General features: G+C 42.5%; 1 protein-coding gene across 6 annotated transcripts in view; it reads left to right on the plus strand.

Annotated features, from left to right (window-relative positions):
• Positions 1–23,856, plus strand: part of CHL1 (cell adhesion molecule L1 like) — a 194,347-nt gene that overhangs the window by 91,546 nt on the left and 78,945 nt on the right. For all 6 annotated transcript variants that reach the window (XM_054035093.1, XM_054035095.1, XM_054035092.1 and 3 more), the window contains one exon: positions 22,134–22,319. In XM_054035093.1, the coding sequence (XP_053891068.1) occupies positions 22,229–22,319 (91 nt within the window). In that variant the 5' untranslated portion in view covers positions 22,134–22,228. The remainder of the gene's footprint in view (positions 1–22,133; positions 22,320–23,856) is intronic.

Here is a 23,856-nt window from a genome sequence, read left to right on the forward strand (position 1 = left end):
CACAAGAAAACATCCAAACTGTCCGTCTTGCAGATAGTCTGGGCTCTAAGAGACAAGATTAGGTCCTTCCTTCTTTCTCCCATGCCATCAGCAGGAATGAAGGCTCTGCAGGCCAAATTAAGACCCGATTGACACCTGTTCAATCCAATTGCCTTCAGAGGTATAGCTGACTGGAACATAGTAAATAATTCTGCTGATGCATGTGGTAGTCAGCTCAGTCTTTTGTAGGTGGGTTAGCTCTGCAGGCCTATCAGGAACACAAGAAAGTGCAAACCTATGTTTGTCTAAAATTTAAACAGATGTGATTTTGAATACACACAGGGCACCAATCTGTTGAGTAAGAGTGAGCTATTTCTGCTCAGTCATTTTTCAGGAGTAGAACCATGTTTGAAATCCAGTTCTCCCAGGAATGCTTCCTCTCTTGTTCCTCTCACATCTCTGTGCTTCTCTCCACATCATCCTGCTCCCAAAACTGTCGTGTCTCCTCGTATTGTCTTGAATTGTTTGTCTGGTGAATTTTATATCGTAAGTTACTGGGGAGAAGGAACACATCTTACTCTGTGAAGGGTTGTGAAAATGTACAGTGCTGTAGAAATGATTTGTAATAATAATTAGTAAAGATTAATTATGTAAGTGGCATTTATCATTATTAAATTCAGACGAGTTTTGTTTCTTGTCCTTTGTGTTGATAGATTTCTCTGGTAGCAATTGACATACTGCATATTTTAAGAGAGAGGCCTTTAAGGCAAAGCCAGAGGATACTTGACAGACCTGTTATCTTCACAAGAACAAATGCTGTTTGCAAGGAAGATGGGGATGTGGGGAAGAGGGAGGGTGAGAGAGAGCACCCCGCACAGCAGCAAATATTTAATTAAAATTGCTGCCTAGGCTGACGAATCATAGCAGCAGCTGCTTAAACAGAGATTTGTCCTTTAAATAGCTTCAGTTAAATAAAAGGAGAAAAAAAGGAGTATAGATAGAAAAGCTCAAAGGACATGTGCTGTAACGGGGGAGCCTGGCCTTCATGCCCATGTGGCAATGGCTCTAGCAGTCAATTGCTCCTTTTTTCACCAACTGCCTTCATTCTGTACTGGAAGGCAGGGCCCTGGGCTGCATGCTGCGGTGAACTGCAGGCTGTGTTCTATATTGTGTAATCTTTACATAAAAAGAATCCATTTGTTAAGTCAAGCTTCTGTGAACAACATACTTGCATGGCTATTTATAACTCATCAGCGTTGCCAAAATCTCATGATTTTGTTGTGAGTCTCATGATAATTAATGCTTTCCTTAAAGCCCCAACTCCTGGAATCAAGTGGATTATGTGATGATTTCAGCCTTCATTCTTAAATAAAAAATAAGTTTTTAGCCCTTATGGCTGTGCAGAAAGTTTCAAGATGTTACCCCAGTCCACTTTAAAAGCTCATAAAGCAAAAGACAAATAGAAAGAACACCAAATCTATTATTTTGTTACATAATCTTATGATTTTAAAGCCAATCTCATGATTTTTTGGAAGCCTGACTCATGAGTTTTGAACATTTGGGGTTGGCAACACTGCTCAATGTAACTGATGCTCAGAGTCTTTCTGGGCCAGACCCTCCAAACTGTTCAACACCTCCTGGAAGTGTATCCATTCCCCTTAACTTCCTTTGAATCTAAATAGAAGAGAGGGTGGTTGGTATCTTACAGAAGGTGCTAATCACCTCGTAGGTTATGTTTTGGGATTAAATTTGCAACCTTGCAGCCTGATGCTTTGAGGAGCTGCGCCCCGGCAGTACCTTTGAAGTCAATAGAGTTGTTAGCATTCAACATCTCTCAAGTTCAGAGATAAATTAAAGGTCTATTTACCTCAAGGTTTTTTTTTTTAATCATGTTTTTGTTTTATTTCCTGGTATTAGGGAGGTTCTTTGAATGTCCGATTGTCAGAAACTTGGGGACTTGGGCAATCGTGGCGCGTGAGTCATGTCTAGGGGTTACAAGAGGAGTCAGATAGACAGGAATTGGTGCCTAGTATCTGAACTGGAGTCAGAGGTCAGGAATCTGAGCCGAAGTTCCCAACTACAGTCAGGGGCCAGATTTAAGAGTCAGATGTCAGGAATTGGAGCCAGCTTTATGTAACCCACATGCCTCCTGGGTGTGGTGTTCTGTCTCATCTAGTGGCACTGGGACCACTTAGAGAGAGATTAATGAGTCTACTCTACAGCCTTAGCTAAGAGTCAGTTGGCTTTTAGCTCAAGCAGTAGAGGCTCATGCATTTCGCTCCAGAGGTCCCAGGTTTGATCCCACACACCGACGATCGGGGGGTTTGACAGCATTACAGTTAGGAGCAGGATTATCGGGAGAGAATCAAGGCAGGGGCAGGGCTAGAAATAAGTAGGCACAAGAGCTATTACAGTGAGGGGCAAATGCTGATCTGGTTTCTGGTGTGCTGACTACTTTCCCACCATTCAGGCAGCCTAATGCAGGCCAGCTGCACTCATAACATTGCCCAGAGACGGGATCTGCTGCAGGCCCTGATTCCTGATGCTAACAGTGCTCCAGAGTTTTCCCATTTAATCTCCCTCCCTCCATTTCAGTGCACACTGCATATTAAGAACACCATCATGCAAATATAAGCTCCTGGTAACATCCATGTAACTTTAGAATAGGATACAATCTAAGGACTAGATCAGGGATCGGCAACCTTTGGCATGTGGCCTGTCAGGGAAATCCACTGGCAGGCCGGGACGGTTTGTTTACCTGCAGCGTCTGCAGGTTCGGCCAATCACAGCTCCCACTGGCTGCAGTTCACCGTCCCAGGCCAATGGGGGTGGCGGGAAGTGGCGGCCAGCACATCCCTCAGCCCGTGCCACTTCCTGCAGCCCCCATTGGCCTGGAACAGCGAACCACAGCCAGTGGGAGCTGCGATCGGCCGAACCTGCAGACGCTGCAGATAAACAAACCGTCCCATCCTGCCAGCGGCTTTCCCTGATGGGCCGCATGCCAAAGGTTGCTGATCCCTGGACTAGATTCAGACTTTTGGAAAAGTCCTGAAGAAGGGGATGTGAAAGCTACACCAACCATGGAGTAGTCCCTGAGTCCCTTCTGAGGGTATGTCTACACTACAAGTGGTATAGTGGCCCAGCTGCCGTGCTGCAGCTATGTCACTGTAGTTCAGCAGCGTAGACACTTACTACAACAGTGACGGAGGGGTTTTTTCCATTGCTGTAATAAATCCATCCCCTTGAGAGGCAATAGCTAGGTTGATGGAAGAATTTTTCCGTTGACCGGGCAGTGTCTCTGCTGAAGCTTAGGCTGGCTTAACTTTTCACACCCCTGAGTGACGTATCTAGGTCAACTTAAGTTTTAGGTGTAGCCTGACTCTCAATTCCATCCCTGCCTTCTCCTGAGAGCCAAGGGTTTACTGTTGGCCCCTAGCAGCATCAATCCTCCATGCCAACCAGTAGGGGAATAGAGGTAAGGCTCTGTCAAGTCCCCTCCCATTGTCTTCCCTTCCCTACCCATCTGATCCATGCACCGGGTAAGCAGGTGTGTAGCCCTGTGTATTTCAGAAAGCTTCTAGACTCAATAACTGGGTAGTCTGTATAGTGCATTTGACTTCCTCTTAATCCTTTTTGAGGGCAAGTAGTCTGAGTCAGAATCTAGTAGTAAATTTAATAAATAGCATAAAATACCTTGTCTGTGAATATTCCTATACACACCCATGTATACAGGATAACAGCACCTGAAAACAAATCAGTCACTGAAAACATTTCACTTCCAACTCTTAGTGGAAGGGGGCAAATGAATAGTGATCCAGTCAAATTATTTATTTAGAGACGCAGAACTACGAGCAAGTCCTTTTTCCTTTCTCTGAAAGATACTGTGTTCATATTGCATGGAAGTCCACCAGATTTCTTCAGCTTAACTGATTGATATCTGATACAGTACTTTGAGGGCAAAGGCACTAATGCAGAGCAATGTTGGGGGTAGTGGGTAAATCAGAGTAAGTTTTGGAAGAAACCTTCATCATTAAAATGTTAAACAAATACAATAAAATAAGCCTAAACAAATAGTTATTACTGCTGATGTTCAGAATTAATTTTCATCTTATCAACTATTCAATTCCCCTGAAAGCCTCGAAACAAAATAGGTCCATTAACACCAGCTATTGAAACAAGATGATGACCTGATAAATTGTAATATTATACTACTTAATATAATATCTCAGACTCTTCCATTAAGATTGTATACGCTGTACTCTGCTGAGATGTCTGTTGTACCATAACACTTCCTCGTATACCTCCTCTGAGATCATAATGGCTCTAAAAGAAGATAAATGCGATTTAATAGTGTCATGAACTCCCATTATGTATGGTTATTTTTCTTCCTTATCCTTCATTTTTAAGTTTTAAAGATATTCCTTGATTTAGAAAAAAACCCGTAAGCATCTAACTTACAACCACAAGCAAGGAAATGCTAAAGCTGAGAATCCGTCCTTCATTCAGTACAATATTACATGTAGGTATTAAAGATTTCTTACCTAAGAAGTTGAAACCACCTGGGCAAACTTGCCCAAATTCTGCATTTTTTTTACCCATGGTAAAATTCCTTGTATTTCTGTATATTGCAGCTCCATTGAGATGAATGGGAGATCCACTCATAAAAGAGAACAAAAATCTCTGAGTTGGTCTCTGACATACTATTTGAGGCTGGTGGAAGTGTTGATAGGGAAGCGGCTGCTAGCTTGGGGTTGCTCCTCATTCAGACAAAATTAACTGGGATTAGCCTAAATAAGGAATGAATACGAACTGCAGTATTTGGCTTAATGTGATGTATTTGAAATTTAACTTACACCGTTAAAATATTTTTCATATTATTTATATGGTTAAATGATTAATTTCCACTTGATTTTGTTGAATTAATCCCTCATATCTCTTGTAGCGTAAGAAATGATGGAAGCTTGATGGGTTTGACTTATCAGGAAATGCAAGCACTCTAAAAACCTCTATGAAGCTGGAAGAGCTAATCTTTCATTACATAGAGATGGGGAAAAATCAGAGGAAAGAAGTAAATACACAAGACTGTTGTCATTAAACCTTCCATTGTTATGAGTGAGTGAATGCAGTTTAAATTAGCTCCAGGTGGTGTCTTGGTGGATTTCACTTTCCAGTAACAGCACTACCTTTAGATATAAGAGTGGTATCCGTATAAGCAGAGATTTGTGCTGATTTTTGATGTTAAGGTCTGCTTTGTTTTAAGATTTCAGAATTAGAAGCAGCCAGCATTTTCCTCTCAAAATCCTCGGGGAATGTGCTGAGCTTGCTTATAAATATATTTTGTTGGGGGGAGGGAAATGTTGTGAAAGCTACTTTCATATCACAAGACAGTAAATTCAGACTCAAGACTCTGATATAAAAGGCAACAAACAAAACCTGCTGCCACCAGAACAATGCACCTTGCAGATAAGTCTGCCTTCCTGAGTTACATTAAAAACAACTAATATCTAATGGATCACATGGGAATAATAGCTATTTTCTATGGTTTATAGAGGTAATTCATTTGTAATTAAATACCTTTTTCTCCTATAGTCAATGTCATCTAGTTGCAAGTGCAGGGAACTCTCAAATGAACACAAGCCCCATGCTGTGAAAATCACTACACAAAATGGAAACCTCATTGCTGTACAGTGGTTACCACCACTGGAGTCAAATGATTTTCATGGCATCAGAATTGTTTCCATACTGTGAGTGGCTACGTATTTTAAATGGAGAGCTTATGTATTGCACTTTGCTATTTTATTTTTCTCATTTACTACCTGATAAAGTACAATGTTCATCTTGTGATGAACTTACAATAGATAACATATATGCATATGGGAGGAGAAAATATGCTATTTTAAACCAAACTTTACACTGAATGAACAATTAAATCTGACTCCAATACTGCAAGAAGTTATGCACAGGAATACCCTTTTCACCACAGGCACCAACTTGGTCCTTTCCTGGGGGATTCTTGACTCCTGTTCCGCCCCAGGCCCCGCCCAACTCCACTCCTTCCCCAAAGGCCCCACCCTTGCTCTGCCTCTTCCCGCCCCCTCCCCTACCCACCCCTTCCTCTTCCTGCCCCTGCCCCTTCCCTGCCCCCTTCCCTGAGCGCACCTCACCCTCGCTCCTCCCTGCCAGTGCCTCCTGCACGTCACTAAACAGCTGATCTGCAGCAGGTGGGAGGTGCTCAGAGGAAAGGGGAGGCATTGACTGGTAGGGCCCACTGGCAGGTGGGAGGCACTGGGGGAGAGGGGGAAGAGCTGATAGAGGGGCAGCCAGTGAGTGCTGAACACTCACCATTTTCCCCTGTGGATGCTCCAGCCCCAGAGCACCCACAAAGTTGGCACTTACGCTTTTCACTACATTGTGAAGACACTGGAACACTTCATTTCTGTCTGCCTAGTGAGCATCTTGTAGAGTATGGGTCTTAATGGCTAAAACAAACTGGGGGAGCTTAAAACCTGCTCCTCTTACTCACGCACAACTCCAAATAAAGCAGCATGTTACTTCAGTATAATATATTTATTTTTAACCATAGAAAGGTTGCATTGTCATAATTCACTGCAATTAAATGTACTGTATTTTAAAAAGCAGAGAGACTGGAGAGTAGGAGGGGACAATAAGAGAAAATGCCGTTGACAGAAATTTATTTTCCGATCATGACAGTTTGCATCAAGTTCATTTGGTAAAATCTGTTGTTAACCATGTCCGTTGGAAAACAAATCGCAAACTGTTTTTATTTTCTGTGTGCTGTTGACATTCCATCATTTCTAGTCATCAGGCCCTGTTGATACTTTACTTTGTATTATACTTCACGGTTGACCTATGAAATAAAATGCTAATCACTGCTGAAAATTTCAATTAACATAAAACTAGTTTCAGCCAGAAATGTTGTCAGCTCGCTTCCTCGATGTCATATTATAAGTCAAAAAGTAATAGCAAGAGAATAATGGAACACGTATATTTTTAAAGGCGGAATGTGCTCTCAGTTATACCCACAGAGCTCCAATTAAGGCTGTGTCGGTATCACTGAAGGCACAATCTGACCGACCATTATTTGTAGGCTTGTGAAAAAGCCAGGTGTGACAGGGTTCCTAACGGGATCCCCGGGGTGCAACCTAGGACTGTGGGACCACTGTGCCCCCTTAATCCCCTTAACTGGGCTGTCTCTCTCAGTGTTTTGCTAGTGACAAGCAGCAAACCCGTCCAGGAGCTGTTATCATTCAGCACACCAACATGTGGAGCCCCACACCCAGCTGGATTGCATGAATGCTCCCACTAATGAATCACACAGAGAAAGGCACCAGCCAAATCCCTGCAGCTTCCAGCCTTGTATCTCAGGAATATACCATCTTGCATGGCTCATCTTGAGCAGTGCAAATTTATTAATTAGTTTACCACTTCATCAATGGAAAATGGATGTACATCAGCCTTTGCAAACCTGTGCAGATTTACCACACACTTCAGGTAAACTTGCTGGTAAAGTTAAACAATAAAATAAGTTTATTGACTACAAAAGATAGATTTTAAGTGATTATAAGTGATAGGCAAAAAGTCAGTGGTTACTAAAATAAAATAAAATATAAGCACGCAGTCTAAATTCTCAACCCTATTAGACTGGGCAACATCTAGATTAAGCAGTTTTTCTCACCCCACTGGATATTGCAGTTCATAGTAAACAGGTTTCACCCTTGAAACCTGGGCCAGTCCCCTCTGTTGGAGTCTTCAGAGTGTCCCTGTTGCTTGCACCATAGATGGGGACAGGAGAAAGGCCAAGCATCTGGCCCCTGTGTTCCATTTTATACCCTTAGTCCATGTGCTTGGAGAACAACAGTCCAGGCATTGCTGAGTCCCCAGGCAAGGTTGAGCAATTCCCCTGGTGTGGCCTTATGCAGGTGAGTCATGGTGGACAATGGCTGTTGATGGTCGTTTGATACGCGCCCAGGCGTTAGTTACTTTCCTTGGCATTGTCTCTGGAGAGCTAGTGTCTGGGCACTTCCCAAATCCACAGCATATTTTTGTGACAAGCATAAAACACATTCTCATAACTTCATATGCATTGATGATATACATATTTAGATGCAACAATGGGATTCAGCAGATCATAACCTTTCCCATGATACTTTACATGGCATGATTTATATTCAATATCACAATTATATGTAAATGTGGAATATGGGGGTTACAGGGTGCTCTCCTAAGGTATAGAATGTCACATCAGTTTGATAATATTCCTTTTTAAAAAATATTGTCCAATCACTTACTGTATTTTTCAAACAAAATTAAAAACTCCATGCCTGTACATTTAAATCTAATGGGCCAAATTCTTCTCTGGTGAGTTTCACTGATTTCAGCAGAGTTACACCAAAAATGAAAACAACAAGGAGTCTGGTGGCATCCGAAGAAGTGAGGTTTTTACTCACGAAAGCTTGTGCCCAAATAAATCTGTTAGTCTTTAAGGTGCCACCAGACTCCTTGTTGTTTTTGTAGATACAGACTAACACGGCTACCCCCCTGATACTTGACACCAAAAATGAACTTATCTCAATATCTTTAAAACAATGTGATACAACAGATATGCTGTGTATTGTATAATTAATTTACAGCTGAGAATTATATTTGTAATCATGTATATATTTGGCATGGAGTAGTTTTTTTATAAGAAGTTGTGTAAGTACAGATAAAATGTATATTGTGCCTCCATACAATAATTTAAAATATCTCACAGTTACTATACACTGTGTCTTTATTTGAACTGGCTTCAGGTACCATAACATAAGTGTTAATCAGCTGAATACAAATCAGCTACATACATATCTATCAGAAGCTGCAACAGATACATGGGTCCCATTTACTCAATGGCTCAACTGATTTAAATGGGACTACTTAGTAACTTTATGCACATGCTTAAGTAACTTTCTGAATAGGTGTCTCTAATAGCAGCATCAGGGAGAATTTGGCTGCAAAGTATTATTGTGTTTCAGTATAATCTTAATAACTTGGATATCTACCTCAGTGGAGGCACACCTATTTATGCCATTTACCACCTGGCCTCCTGTGTCATAACTAGTGTTACATGAAATATTCACAGTGAACAATATATTTCTCAAATTTTATCATTATTCCTATCTGTGAATATTCCTAATACAGATCCTGATTTCTATGTATTTGTTTATTGTTTGAAATTATTCAGGGAATGTTCTATGGTGACAGGTTTAAGTGAATGGACTGGATGTTGTGACAGACCCAGACCAGTGGGGTACAGGAGTCTGGTAGAGGGCAAATATACTGGCCTCTGGATGAACAATGTTCTGTTTCCTGAGTGACCGGAGCAGGGGCTGCCCTAGATCAATCAGGAACCTGCTAGAACCAATTAAGACAGGCAAGCTAATCAAGACACCTGGAGCCAATTAAGAACTTTCTAGAATCAATTATGACAGGCAGGCTAATCAGGACACCTGGTTTAAAAAGGACCTCCCATCAGTGGGGGGGTGTGGGTGTGTGCAAGGAGCAAGGAGCGAGAAGGTGTGCTGCTGGAGGAGTGAAGAGGTCAAGCGTGATCAGGCTTTAGGAGGAAGATCCTGCAGTGAGGATAAAGAAGGTGCTGGGGAAGGCCATGGGGAAGTAGCCCAGGGGGTTGTTGCTGTCACGCAGCTAATACAGGGAATATTGTAGACAGCTGCTATCCACAGGGCCCTGGGATGGAACCCGGTGTAGAGGATGGGCCTGAGTTCCCCCCATCCCCACAACTCCTGATCAGACACAGGAGGAGTTGACCTGGTCTGTGAGAAACACCAGCAGAGAGGGTCTAAATTGGAAAAGGATCTGGCCTGTCCCCGACCCACTAGATGGGATACAGAGACTGTGGGGATTATTCTCTGTTTCCCCCATGCTGGCCAATGATGAGCTTAGCTGAGTGAATGGCAGGTTTGAGCCACTAGTAAAAGTGGCCAAACTGAGGGCTGCCTATAAGCGCAGGACCCACCAAGGCAGAGGAAGAACTTTGTCACAATGTGTATTGTTTACTGTATGTATAGCTTTTACGAGATGATGCTTCAAACTCAAGCTGTTGTGACTGGACACAGAAAGTCAAATGTTATTCTTCTGATCCATGATAGCGTGAGTGTTACTCTTAGAATTAGGTTTCCAGTGTGAATGTCCATGATTGAAAATTTGACATTTGCTTTCAGTAAATGACATTAAATACATGGTTAAAATGTACTGCTTTGTCAAACATTCCGATGCCCAACCCCTTGCTCACAAGAATATTCATGGAAAGTAAACATAAAAACGGGGGAATTTATTTAAAATCAGATAGAATGACTACTTATGAATTAGTCTTAGCGGTATTGACCCAGATCCAATCATAATACACATAACATTGTTTGGTCAAGAAGACTGAGAGGCCCAAATCAATACTGACTGGTTTTCTTTATAAAATTATCATCTCAGCTGTGATCATGTGTTGCCAGGAATATTGCCTACTGCTGCAGTTCTTAGGGACACAAAACCCCATTGACTTAAGAGGAGTGAGCAAGCTGAAAATAAGGGGATGATTTCCCACTGAAGAGGTAACTTAAGTTACTGGAAAAATATTCCAAGCCTTTGTCATTTTAAGACCTGATCCAAACCCAAGTGAAGTTGATATAAAGAACTGCAGCGGGATTTGGATCAGGCCTGTAAAGAGAAATGAGTTATTTTGGCAAAACCAAAGGTTGTGTGCTCTTTCGGAACATGCACTCCTAGTCGCTAATGAGGACGGGAGACTATGTATTGTCAATTATTGTAAATATGAAAAACCAGTCCATTAGTGACCATTAGAATCCGTGTTTTCTGAGTCATTTCTTTAGTTTTCAATCACCACGGGTGTGTAAAAGGCATGAAAGGCCTTAAAAAATAGGCTCCTTGTAGGTTGTAATTTAGCAGTGCAGTGATTCAGCTCATAGATGTCCCAAACAAATTAAATCACAGAGGCTGTCAGAAGCAATCATAAGGGCAGAACAGTGACCACAGGAAAATATCAACTACTGTAGACAGCTTTTTAGTAGATTGAAAGCATAGGTTGCAGTATACTGTGAGCCTTTAATAAGACTTCATTTTAGGATTATATGCAATGAAGAGATTTAAATCTACAGCAACAAGTCACAAACATACCCAAACATCTCCATTACATAGTCAATGACTATCATCAAGATATTTATATTTTTTCTCTTAGAGACTTGAAATGAATAGGCAGTCGCAAAGTGAAAACTTCAGGAGTGGTATATAACATTATCTGAAGTAACTAATGAACACACTAAAAGGCACTGAATTTGCCATGGTAAAATTATAACTATTTATGGACATAGGCCCAAATTTTCAATCCAGTCTAACCAGGTCTCTGGTTTTGTGCCTGTAGTTTGATTGGCACAAAGTTGATTGGCACAGATATCTAAGGCCAAGATATGCAAAAATGGGTGGTTAATAGGGTTGCCAACTTTCTAATAGTATAAAGTTGAACATCCCTGCCTCGCCCCTTCTCCGAGGTCCTGCCCCTGTTTGCTCCATCCCCCCCTCCCTCTGTCGCTCGCTCTCCCCCACCCTCAGTTTCACCGAGCTGGGGCAGGGAGTTGAGGTATGGGGAAGGGGACTCTGGCTGGGAGGGCAGGCTCTGGGGTGGGGCCAGGGATGAGGGGCTTGGGGTGCAGGAGGCGACTGGGGCAGGGAATTGGGATGTTGCGGGGGAGCTGGCTCCAGGAGGGAGTTTGGGTGCAGGAAGGGACTTGGGCTGGGGCAGGGGGTTGAGCTGCGGGAGAGGGTTCGGGGCATGGGGTGCCGGTGGGGCTTATCACGGCTCCTGGGAAGCAGCCGCCCGGTCCCTGCAGCCCCTAGATGCATGGGCGGCCAGGAAGGCTCCGTGCACTGCCCTTGCGCCCACAGGCACTGCCCCTGCAGCTCCCATGGGTTGCAGTTCCCGGCAAATGGAAGCTGTGGAGCTGGCCCCTGGGGTGGGGGCAGTGCACGGCGCCTCCCTGGCTGCCCATGCACCATGGGGCTGCAGCGACCTGGTAGCCACTTCTAGGAGCTGTGTGGAACTAGGGCAGGCAGGGCACCTGCTTTAACCCTGGACCCCCACTGCACTGCTGACCGGACTTTTAACGGCCCAGTCAGCAGTGCCGACCGGAGCTGCTAGGGTCCCTTTTCAATCGGGTGTTCCGGTCGAAAACTGGATTCCTGGCAACCCTAGTGGCTAATGCTAGGCTCCTAAGTCGATATTTAGGCACCTTGGTAGATGGCCAGATTAATGTGCTGGGGCCTTCGTAGCCCCAGTGAAGTCAATGTAAAGCTATTACTTACAAGTAAATGGCTTAAACTGTGTGTGACGTTGCACTCTATATGATTTTATAAAAATATGCTAATGAGTGAATATAATGTAACTGGAATATGCTTCATGCAAAAGGTGTCTTGTAAGGTATCATTATAATCTACTGAGTGTGGTCATCCTATTTGTATAAATGTTTCATATACAAGAGTGATACTAGAAATATGAAATATAACTCTGAGGGCCTATTGTAATTATGCAAAGTGTGGGCCATTAATAGTGATTTGGAATCTTGATGGCTCCAATCAACCCAGACAACTGACTGTGGTGGCTGTGTTTGCAGGCAAGTGTTCCTGTGAGTCAGGCTGGAAGGAATGAAGGCTTGGGGTCTTATAGTGACATGTGATTATGTCACCTGAACTGGAATCCATCTTTAACCTACTACTTTTCCATTGAGAAGTGGGGGGGGGGGGTGGGAACCCAGAGGGACAAAGGATTCCCGCCTTATGCAAAAGATATATATAAATGGGTGGAACAGAACAAAGGGGAGAGCCATCATGAAGAATCCCCTAGCTATCACCTGAGCTGGAACAAGAGCTGTACCAGGGGAAAGAATTGTGCCCGTCCCAGCCCGCGAGCGGCTTTCCCTGATGGGCAGTGTGCCAAAGGTTGCCAATCCCTGGGCTAGTGCAATCCTTGGATTCATAAAGAGGGTGATCTTGAGTAGGAGTAGAGAGGTTATTTTGCTTATGTATCTGGCACTGGTATAACTATTGCTAGAATACTGTCTCCTGTTCTGGTGTCCACAATTCAAAAAGGATGTTCATAAATTGGAAAGAGTTCAGAGAAGAGCTATGAGAATGATTAAAGGATTAGAAAGCATGCCTTATGAAGATAGGCTTAAGGAGCTAAATCTAGTTATAACAAAGAGAAGGTTAAGGGGTGACTTGATTATAATCCATAAGTACCTACATGAAGAAGAAATATTTAATAGTGTGTTCTTCAGTGTAGCAGAAAAAGGTATCCAATGGCTGGAAGTTGAAATTAGACAAATTCAGACTAGAAATAAGGTGTAATTTTTTAACAGAGTAATTAACCATTGAAACAACTTTCCAAGGGTCAGGGTGGATTATCCATCACTGAAAAATTTTAAATCAAGACTAAATGTTTTTCTAAACGATATAAGTTCTATGAATTAATTTGGGTAAGTTCTACTGCTTGAACTATGGGAGGTCAGACTAGATGATCAGAATGGTCCCTTCTGGCCTTGGAATTTATGAATTTATGAATTTATAATAAGAAAGGATGGTACAAAAATTTAAAAAAATATAGAAAACATAAGAACTTTATATATTCTAAATCTATTGTGCTGATTTTGTTAAATCTAAAAAAAATGTTTGGGTAATTGTTCTGAAAACTACTATGATGTAGGCGGAGATAGATGGAGTTTATAGGGCCACCAGGCAAAACAGTTTTCTGATAATTAAGTCATGCATTGACTCTACGTGAGAAATCTAGTGAGACATCAGTGGCCACAAGAAAAAAAAATTCCCTTAAATACTTAATTCCAGGAATGACAGAAAGGATCCTTGGCACTTATGGAAATATGTTCTCTGCCTCACACATTGGACTATATTTCTAATTTAGAGGAATATTTTAACCTCCATAAGAATTTACACCATGAATTGTTTTCAGAAGACTGGCAATATCCAAAATAGGGATTGGATATAGTGTCAAGTGAAGGTTATTTTTCCCTAGCATTGATATTGGATGTCTAAAAGCTTTCAGGTGAAATGGTCCCTATGATATTGACAGTTGAAGAAAGAGTCAGCATGGAGCTCACCTTCCACCCTTGCCAAGTGTTTTTTTTTAAATATTGTAGCTACAGAATACAGTAAAATCCTTCCAGCCGTTGCATTACAATGCAGCCAGTGCTTCACTAGCATAAATCTCTCTTGCTCTCTCTCCCTCAGCTAATGGGAGCTCACAGGTGAACACATGACTTCTCACCTGCTCACTGCATGGAAAAATGCCAGCTTAATGACCTACACATGCTCAATGGAATTCTCTTTTCCAAAAGGCCCAATCCCCCATAAGGGTCATTATCAGTAGAGTTAAACTCTGTGTGTCCCCCTGAATCATGGTCTTTAAATATACTTGTTCCAAGCAGCTAGTGTGTGAACCAGTGAGGGGAAAATCTTGACCAGTGTAAATATCCAAACTTCTTGACTTATTGAAATTATCCAAACCACTCGGATTGTCTTCAAGACCTGATTCATCCCAGGGGCGGCTCTATGTATTTTGCCGCCCCAAGCACGGCAGTGAGGCAGCTTTCGGGAGGTCCGCCAGTCCCATGCCTTCAGGGTACCCGCCGCCGAACTGCCGCCGAAGTCGTGGGACCAGCGGACCTCCTGCAGGCATGCCACCAAAGGCAGCCTGACTGCCGCCCCCACAGGGACCAGCAGGCCACCCGCCGCCACTTGCTGCCCCAGGCATGCGCTTGGTGCGCTGGTGCCTGGAGCCACCCCTGGATCATCCCTCACCCCGCCACCTTCCATACAACAGACTTCTTCCAAGAGGCCTTTTTTCCCTCCTCCCCCAGCCTGTTCACCAAACATGACCCACTCCCACTGTTATTAGTTTTCAGCTAACTTCAGGCCAGGAATCATGCACAGAAGGGGCAAACATGATTGGGGAAGGACCAACATTGTATTGTGTGTGGCAGAGATCAGTTGAGAGGCAGAACAAGTCGCAGTGCAAAGTGCAGGGAGTGTGGGGCAATTAGTCCATTTTGATGGGTGGAGTGGAGCAGAAAGATACTTCAGGCACTTCATGAGGGGAATTGTGGAGGGAATTGACGCAGAGGATTTGAACTTTTGTTCAAAGGAGGAGCTCTTTTGTTAAAGCGAGGAATAGAACAAGAGCTAGAAGGCTGGGGCAGGGGTGACTTTGTTTGAGGATGCAAGCCGTGGAGAGGGAACATTTGTCCTTAATTCACTCTAAGAGGTTGTTCAAATCTAGTGTGCTTTGGGACTAATTTCCTTAAGCACATGAGATTTGAGTTAAATGATAGTCAGTGCTCTTTAGAGGGGATCCCAAAATTGGTGGGGGTCACAAAGAGATACCCAAAAGATACAAGAAGGAGACTATATATAAAAACGTCTTCTAAAACTAGCCACAGAGTGGGCAGGATATGTGTATGATTTCCCAGCACAGCTGTGCAACTGTATTTGACATAACTGAAATTCAGCACTAGTTTTCTTTTGAGCAGAGAATGCTACTGTTTTGTGATTTGGACAAATATTAGCTGAAGCAGCATTTTTATCTCTTCTGACTATGGTCGTGCAGGAGCGCCACCATCTTTTCTGCCGCCCTAGGCGGTGGAAGGTCCCGCCCTGAAATGCCGCCCCCCACAGAGGCAGCGGAAGGTCCCACCACCGAAATACTGAAATACGGTCGCCGCCCCCCAAATTGTAGTGCCCTAGGCAACCGCCTAGGTCACCTAATGGGTTGCGCCGGCCCTGTGGTTGTGTCTAAGAAAGAGCAACAATAGCTCATTAAGCCCCTGTGGCATATAGTCCTTTATCTTTCCACTCCCATCTCATATCTGGGCCATGCCTGAAGGCAGTACTTTCTAATTACTGATGACTTTTATGTATAAACCTTTTAACATATAAGTTACTGGTAAATTAAATCTGAACCTAGCTAACAAAAAGGTCATCTCTGAAATTAACCATTACTAGGCTTTGGGAGTCCAGTAGTTTCATTAATATTTGCTGTACTGTACAGAACTTACTCAGAGATGGAAACTTAAATATTTTAAGAGGAAACAAAATTGCTGGGCTGATGATTGATTTAGCTGTACAATATAATTTCACTTGGTAGCTGTAGAGCAGTAATCTGAGGTTTTTTGGCTGTCACTCTGTTAGTATTTATGAACTATTTTAATACAGTAATTACATGTAGTGAAAATTACTCCCTAGGTTTAGGAGACAAATGGAAATTTAATATTTTCTCTCTTATTTGATTGCCCAATATTTTTACTACATGCTTTTGGAAAGGGTTATATACAATACAGGAATCTGACACTGCATGGTTCCTTAATAAAACTGGTATGTTGAAAGATTTGTTCATTGTAAGTAAAGGACATCTCATTAAATAAACAAATGAGCTGTCCTTAAAGCAATGAGTATTTACTATTAACTGAACAGCATAATAAATAATGAATTGCAGGTAAGGAACTATGGATAATTATCTGAAGTGAATTCAAATGATCTGCTTTAAGCCTTGGGCAGAGAAAAGAGAAAATAAAGAGAGACACAGAGAAGAGGCTAAGGCCTAGAATATATATAATTCATATACAGAGCAGTCATTATTGTATTTTGTTGTGAAGAAAAGTAGCTTTAGTGGGTTTAGCCCTTTAGTCTGTGGTAACGCAATGGGTTCCTCTTCCTCCAAGTCAGCCCCTTCAGTGCAGACTCCTGAATAAAACTCATCACAGGGAAAAAGGGCAGCATGATACCACTTTGACAAAAACACATTTCCAAGGTAAGCACTTTGGGGCTGCTCTAGCTACCAGCTTGGTGAATTGAACTGTTAATTTTACCAAGTCCTAGATTTTGCAAATCCCTGCTTAGCACATAGCAGACAGCATGAGATGAGTACTTTGGCACAAGAATGACCAAAACCTTGCACATAGCTGCCAGGTTTTGTGCAGCTATATGTGTGATATGTTATGCAAATTATTTAATGAGCTAATCTGCACATTTACAAATAATTTGCATATGGCACAAACTTCTGCCCCAAGTTAATGTGTGGGTCAGACATGGTGGTGGTAAGCTGGAGAGTTTCTATGGGTGTTCTCTGACCTGGAGGTTTTCAGGGATTGCTAGATTAGGTGGATGGATGCTGGAGTGTTGGGGTTGGTGGATGCTAGAAGGTAGGTGGAAGGGGCTGATGATATCTAGCTTAGCTGTGGGCCTGAGACATGACAGGGCTGCCTACTGCATGACTTCCATGCAAATTGCCTAATACTTGGCAGCCTGGTCTACTTGTCAGCTTTAGTAAGGTGAATCATTTGCCCCCTCGTTGAGCAGACATATGTCCTAACCTCCCGGCTTGATCACTATCTTACTGTTCGGAGCTCAGTGCAGAATGGGAACTGGCAAAGAAGGAGAAGGGCATGTCTGAGAAGACATGCTTTTAAGAGCTAGCCCTGTCATGCTGAGGTACTTAGCTCTTGATCCTTTCTTAGACTTGACACTTGCTACTGTGCAAGAGTGGCTGCAAATAGGCAGCTGAACAGAGTCAAATTCTTCACCCCTAAGGAGTACCTCACCCAGGGCTAGGTCATCGCTTTGAAATCTGCCTTAAGCAAGGGGCCTGTACCAAAATTGCTTTGCCCCAGGAGCAGCCCTGGAAGCCTACTGTTACTTGGAGAATCACAACCTGCCTCCCAGTCTTCCCTCGCCTGCTCTGGGGAAGAAGTAACCTGTTCTAGGCCTGTACCATGTCGGCTCCGGTACATGAGCCAGCACACTGGAGAGGTGATGGAGCCAAGGCTGTGTCCATTCCTAAGCTCCTCTGATCCCTCTCCAGCCAACCTGTGCAGGGATGTGAGGAAGTGGCATTGTTACATCTCCTTCCCTGCACCCTTTGGTGTGGGTAGCTCCCCTGGAAAAGTGTCAGGGGACACTCTATGCTCCTTTACTTCATAGAATATCACGGTTGGAAGGGACATCAGGAGGGCATCTAATCCAACCCCCTGCTCAAATCAGGACCAATCCCCAGACAGATTTTTACCCCAGTTCCCGAAATGGTCCCCTCAAGGATTTATCTCACAACCCTGGGTTTAGCAGGCCAATGCTCAAACCATTGAGCTATCCCTCCCCCTTGTGTGGGTGTAGTGACAGTCTAGCCTAGTGTACTTCTTCCTATATGTGAAGGTGTGATAAGCCTTGAGAATCTGACACACTCCCAAACCTAAATCAGAATTGGGTTTACAAGGATGGGAAGCAGTTTGGTCATAATAGTTCTATAGAAACCACACACAGCACAACTAAAATAATGTCACTGTTACTCTGCCTGTTGATGTGTTACACTTATTGCCTCTCGAGTATCTTGCCAGATACTTATCAGTAGGTAAATACTCTTGAAAGATGCTGTTGTTTAATTCACATCTCAGCTGGGTTTTACCTCATAAAACAAAACAAAAAAACAAAAATGACAATGGGCTCAACACAGCTGCAATTGGCTATTGCCTCAAGAAAATATAGCATCATCCATCTCAATGTGTTCACTAGTTCCCAGTGCTGGTGCAGGCAGCATTCTGCATTAGTATTCAAAACAGGGGAAGAGAGAAAGAGAGAACTAGACGAACCAACTAATTATCATGGTCTGCAGAGACAAGTCATGTGATAAAAGATCATGTCTCCACTCTAAACATTTCTGTCTCTCTATAAAAAGTAGTATGGGTGTGCTAATGGACTAGGTAACAGAAGCCACCTAAACCTTAGCATCTTCCTTGGATTTAACCTGAAACTCGATTAGATTTGATACAGTTCTGATAAAGGGACACCTCCTTTCCATGTCTCCCTCCCAACATGCTACCTCAGTATGCTTCTGCAACTCTGGCTCCCTCTACTTTGAATTTTCTCCCAGATGTCAACGAGTTTGTCAGTATGGATACCGGACCTTGAGAACACTATATGCAAAAGCTGGGCTTTGTTACCAGTAACATACAACTGGCAAGCAACTCTCTGCTCAGATGTTTGTGAGCATTGTGACAAAGTCATTCCGAAGAGCTACCATGGAGTGGTGGAAGGCAGATATATCAGCCCTAGAATGGTAAAGGCCCTTTTCCTCATGAGCTGAAAAGAAGTTACCTCAATTAAGGGCTGTCTGTGACCTTCCCTCCGGGCCCCCCGCTTCTGGTGTGTGTGAGAGAGGGAGGAGAAACGAGAGAGAAGCTGTAGAAGGGCTAGTGGCAGCTGGGAGAAAAGGCTTCTCCTGGGTGGAAGGCTGCTTTCCTCCCTATGGGGGGAATCAACGGAGCTAATGGACAGTTTGGGGGAGGACTGGAATCCGAAGCCTGCATAAGAAGGCAACACCCCAAAGAGGGGGCAAGGAAAGATATTTCTTTTTTGTGTTATGAACGTGCTTCTTTTTGTTTGGCCGAAGAGTACTCTGTGGGCCTACCTCGGGCCAACCTTATAAGTATTGAAAAATAAACCTGAGTGAGGAATAAAAACTCTCTAAAGTGGGACTGATTTACTTCAGCCCCTTCGCCCCTATCGCTAAGTCCCATGAGGTGAAGGAGGTGCCTTGTCACAGTGTACACTGCAGTTCTTCTGACCACCAAAGTTGCATTCAGGGCATACATTCGTTATAAATAGCACTGATAAAAGTCTTGATTTATTGCCTGTAAGCACAAGTCAGACAACAATGAGAAGGGCAGTGAACAGAGGAGAACCTGACACTGCATAAATAAGTGTTGGGCAGCCATCGAGTGACTGTCACCTAAGAAAGGACTATGTACCTTGTATATACAGGATATATAATGATGTGGTGAGGTATAAAAGGGCTGATTGTGATCGCATTGATTGTCTGGTGACTGTTACTTACAGATGGTAAACCTGGAATTGGTAAAGCCTTCATGCTTCACACCAGCACTTGTTCTATTGGCACCATGCAAGGTCCAAGAGGATAATCTATATAGAAAATTCTAGGTTTTTTTCTTTTTTCTTTAAATGCATCTCTTTCCTTCACCGGTAAAGACAGGCACCCTTACTACAGCAAGTCCAACTGTAGTCGCAAGTGTAAGTGAAGAGCAACTCATTTGAAGTCAAAGGAATTACACCGGTGTAAAACCAGTATAAGTGAGATGAAAACCAGAAATAAAACATTTATTACACCTCTAAAATATAGCTAAAATAACTTACTGTGCATAAAAGTGTCAAACTTCAGCATTCAACATTTTTGAGCCTTCCAGGCCTAAAGACTGGTGCTGTTGGTCCTAATGGAAAGATGGGAATCTTCTCTTTCCACTGATTTAAAGATTCCATTCCTAGCTGTAATGGACAATGAGCGATCAGATCTTACAGCTGCTAACAGAAGACTTAATATTGTTCATGCTGAGCTAAAGCCCATGTAATCTGAGATAAATTTTCACATTTGAGAGAAGAAATAGACATTTTTGTGGCATGTTGATTTAAAATATGGTGGCTGGTTGAAGCTTCTCAATGGTTTGGATTGTTAGAATAAGTCCCTGGAAAGACCAGTTAGTGGATGTAATAATAAACTCTTCTCATATAAATATTTAAAAGTGGCAGTACTCGAGTCCTGCTGGAATGCTCCGGGACACTGTTCTGGCCCTTTTTTGGGGAGCTACAACAGCGTCTTACAGCTATTCTGGTACTCGTGTTCTGGCACTTCTTGAATACAGCACATCCTCTGAAAAGTGGATCTCCCCTGAGGAAGAGTGAGACTGGGATTTTGGCATGAAGCTTATCAGTCAGCCTCTTCCTTTGTCTCTCCCATGCTACTGATAAACAGGAGAGTTCTCAAAGATTATTAGAAGTGTGAAACTGCAATTCTGATTTTCAGGAGTCTCTTGTAAATCTTGTTTTCACTTTCATTTTACCAGCGTTGAAACTCCCTGACTTTCACTTCCAGATTATTTTTCTCCCTCTAAATAGAACTCAGTCAAAATCTCTACTTTCCACCTGGCTTTCAGTCAGAACCTTACAAAGCTGCTGAATTCAGCACAATTCCTACCAATGGCTTATGACATCTGTCCACAAGTGTTGCAGGTCAGTCAGATATTCCCCTTTTCCCTCTTGGGCTCTTTAAGGCTGGCTGGTTGGCTTTCTTCACTATTGTCTCTCTTTGGGTAAGGGAGGAAACAGATTCTTCCACAGAGAGGAAACCTCTCTTTCCTGCCATTTGGCAGTCAGCTGCTGCTGGTGCCTGAGCTGGCTTTTACCTCATTCTTGATCATTTCTTGCCTGAAAGTTGTCCTGTCTGGCATATAGTGGTGATTGGTACCCTATAAATACTGCAGATAAAGATATATAGATAGCTAAAAAACATAGCCTTGTGCTGGTTAATATTTATCTGAGATACCACAAGTACTATTGACAATCAGAATTTTCCATACACCTGCATTTTCAGAATGGTCTCTTTTTACTCCTCTGTGAGTAGCAGTTAAATGCTAATTAGAGATGAAAATTTTCTCCTTTTGGCAGACTCCTGACATTTTTGTCTTGTAAGGTATTACCCTAAGATGGATAATGAGAGGTGTAAAGCTTGCATATAGTAGTATTGAGATTATGGAAGAAACACAAAGGTTTCATAGGATGGTCCTTAGTAGTGAATCAAATTTGTTTAAATGCCCTGTTTTAAGCATAAATGAAAGATAAAGAACATATGAGATTTATGAAGAGGGTCATTGGAGTACAGAATCTTTCTCATTAGATCTGTTACACTGCTTTCCAACTAGCACTAGTCTCAATTAGAAAAAATTATGAACTGGAATGATTACAAATATACCCATCTCTGCTCTTAAACTCAAAGCAAAAAGTAATCAGATTTTTATGGTATAATTAATGTGCATATATTTTTTCTGTTGCTATAGTTTTATTATAGTACCTTTCAGAAGCAAAGGGGGAAACTGTACATTTTAATACACCTTTAACATGCTTACATTTTTGCTTTAGCTCTGAACCCTTGAGCGTTGCTTTAATTTACTAATCTCATTAAAGCCCAGTTAATATTGTGAGCTAATATGGCTCTTTCTCCTCTTTACTAGATTTGCAAGTTCACATCCTTACGTCTGAGTTGAACTGAAGGTGGGAGAAAAAACATTCTTTCATTCTGTTTGGACTTCCTGTTTACAGAAGAGAGATGGAGATACTATTAAGCACAAAAAGGATCAACATATGTCTGCTTTTCTTTCTATTAAATTTGGCAGCAGGTATTGAAATACCATTATCAGGTGAGTTGTAGCTATTTACTGAACACTCTGCTTTCTTCCCCTCTGAAGAACACTTTACTTTCTCCCCCGTTTCAGCTGTTCCGTTTTGAATTTTATTCTGCCTTAACATGACCTTTTGGGAGTTTATATATGATAAAATTGTAATTTACTTTCTTCAGACCCATTTAGATGCTGCAGTAAACTTATCTAGATAGCACATCACTGACCTTTGAGATCCTATCCTCTGTTCTGCTCAGAAGTTTCAGTTCTGTCCTGTGCATAAATCTCTCCTTTTGGTTGAGATTCTTTCTGCAACTGATCTGATATACATATCCATTTATTTATTTATATGCCTTGCAACCTGCTGTTTCATTTTCAAAAGGGAACATATGTGGATCTCTTGGAATAGTTTTATCCCAGGAGAATATTTTCCATCACTTGAATGCTGCTTGCAGGAGCACCTACTTTACCCGTGTCTGGCCACGGTACACATCCAACGGCATATTTTACATGGCTGGTTCTTCTTCAGTGCATGTGTAAAATATGTAATGAACCTCATAAAAGGCCAATCCCACTGAGGAGGTCAGTGGAGCTGACTAAAGGAGCAAGGGGATGAAGATTTAGCCCCCCAAACTACATTTCATCATAGGCAAATAAATAAGGCTGATTATAATCACACCACAGTTTTCTTTTGGAAAAAATCTTATCCCATTAATATTTGTGTTAGGTAAATTGTCTCATCAATTATTCATAAAAACAGAACAAACCTGGCCTTTTTTTCTAGGCATTCAGGGCCCGATCCTCAAACATATTTAGGCACCTAACTCCCATTGATTTCAGTAGGAGTTAGGCCCCTAAACTCCTTTTGGGGATCTGTGCCTCAGACACTGAAACCAGGAGGGTCCTATAAGTAGTTTCAAAACATGTTAGGGCTCAGCTATAAATTTAAGGCTCTGGCCCTCTTTAGGGCACACCCCTGCTTTCCCCCCAGGCCCCAGCAAGAACTCTGAGTGACCCCATGCCTCCCAGCAATCCCATCTTCAATGGAAAACGCACTTGCTTGGAGTTTCAGCATACACTCCCTTCTGTAGCTAGCTAGCTCTACATACCAGTGCACGGAGGCAGTACCCCTCCTTCCTTCGTAAGCGGCTAGCCCCAGTGGATAGCCAGGAGCAGTCCTGGCACTCAGCTGTGTACGAGATTGCATTTGTAGCCAAGGATGGGTCAGGTTCCTTGTGCAGTCACCTAAACATAAGCACCAACTCTGGGGAACCATCTGTCCCTTAATTTATTTGAATGAAGCATTTTATATTTGAATAAAAAGGAATTATGTCTGAATGTGTATAAGCTAGTGGGAAAGGGTGGACACAGTAGAGATGTAAGGGGTTCGACACGATATGTGCAGCAAGATACTACATTTTGTTTGAGCTTTGAGCTTCATAGCCTGGTCGACTTAAAAGTGAAACCAGAGAACATGTTAATTTTCTTTCTTGTTGTGTATAACAACCAATGTGATGATCTGTTATCCCCGTTTACAGTGCAGAGCACAATCTCTGTT

Source organism: Malaclemys terrapin, chromosome 7 (assembly GCF_027887155.1).
Source record: "Malaclemys terrapin pileata isolate rMalTer1 chromosome 7, rMalTer1.hap1, whole genome shotgun sequence".
In the NCBI taxonomy this organism is placed as follows: domain Eukaryota; kingdom Metazoa; phylum Chordata; order Testudines; family Emydidae; genus Malaclemys; species Malaclemys terrapin.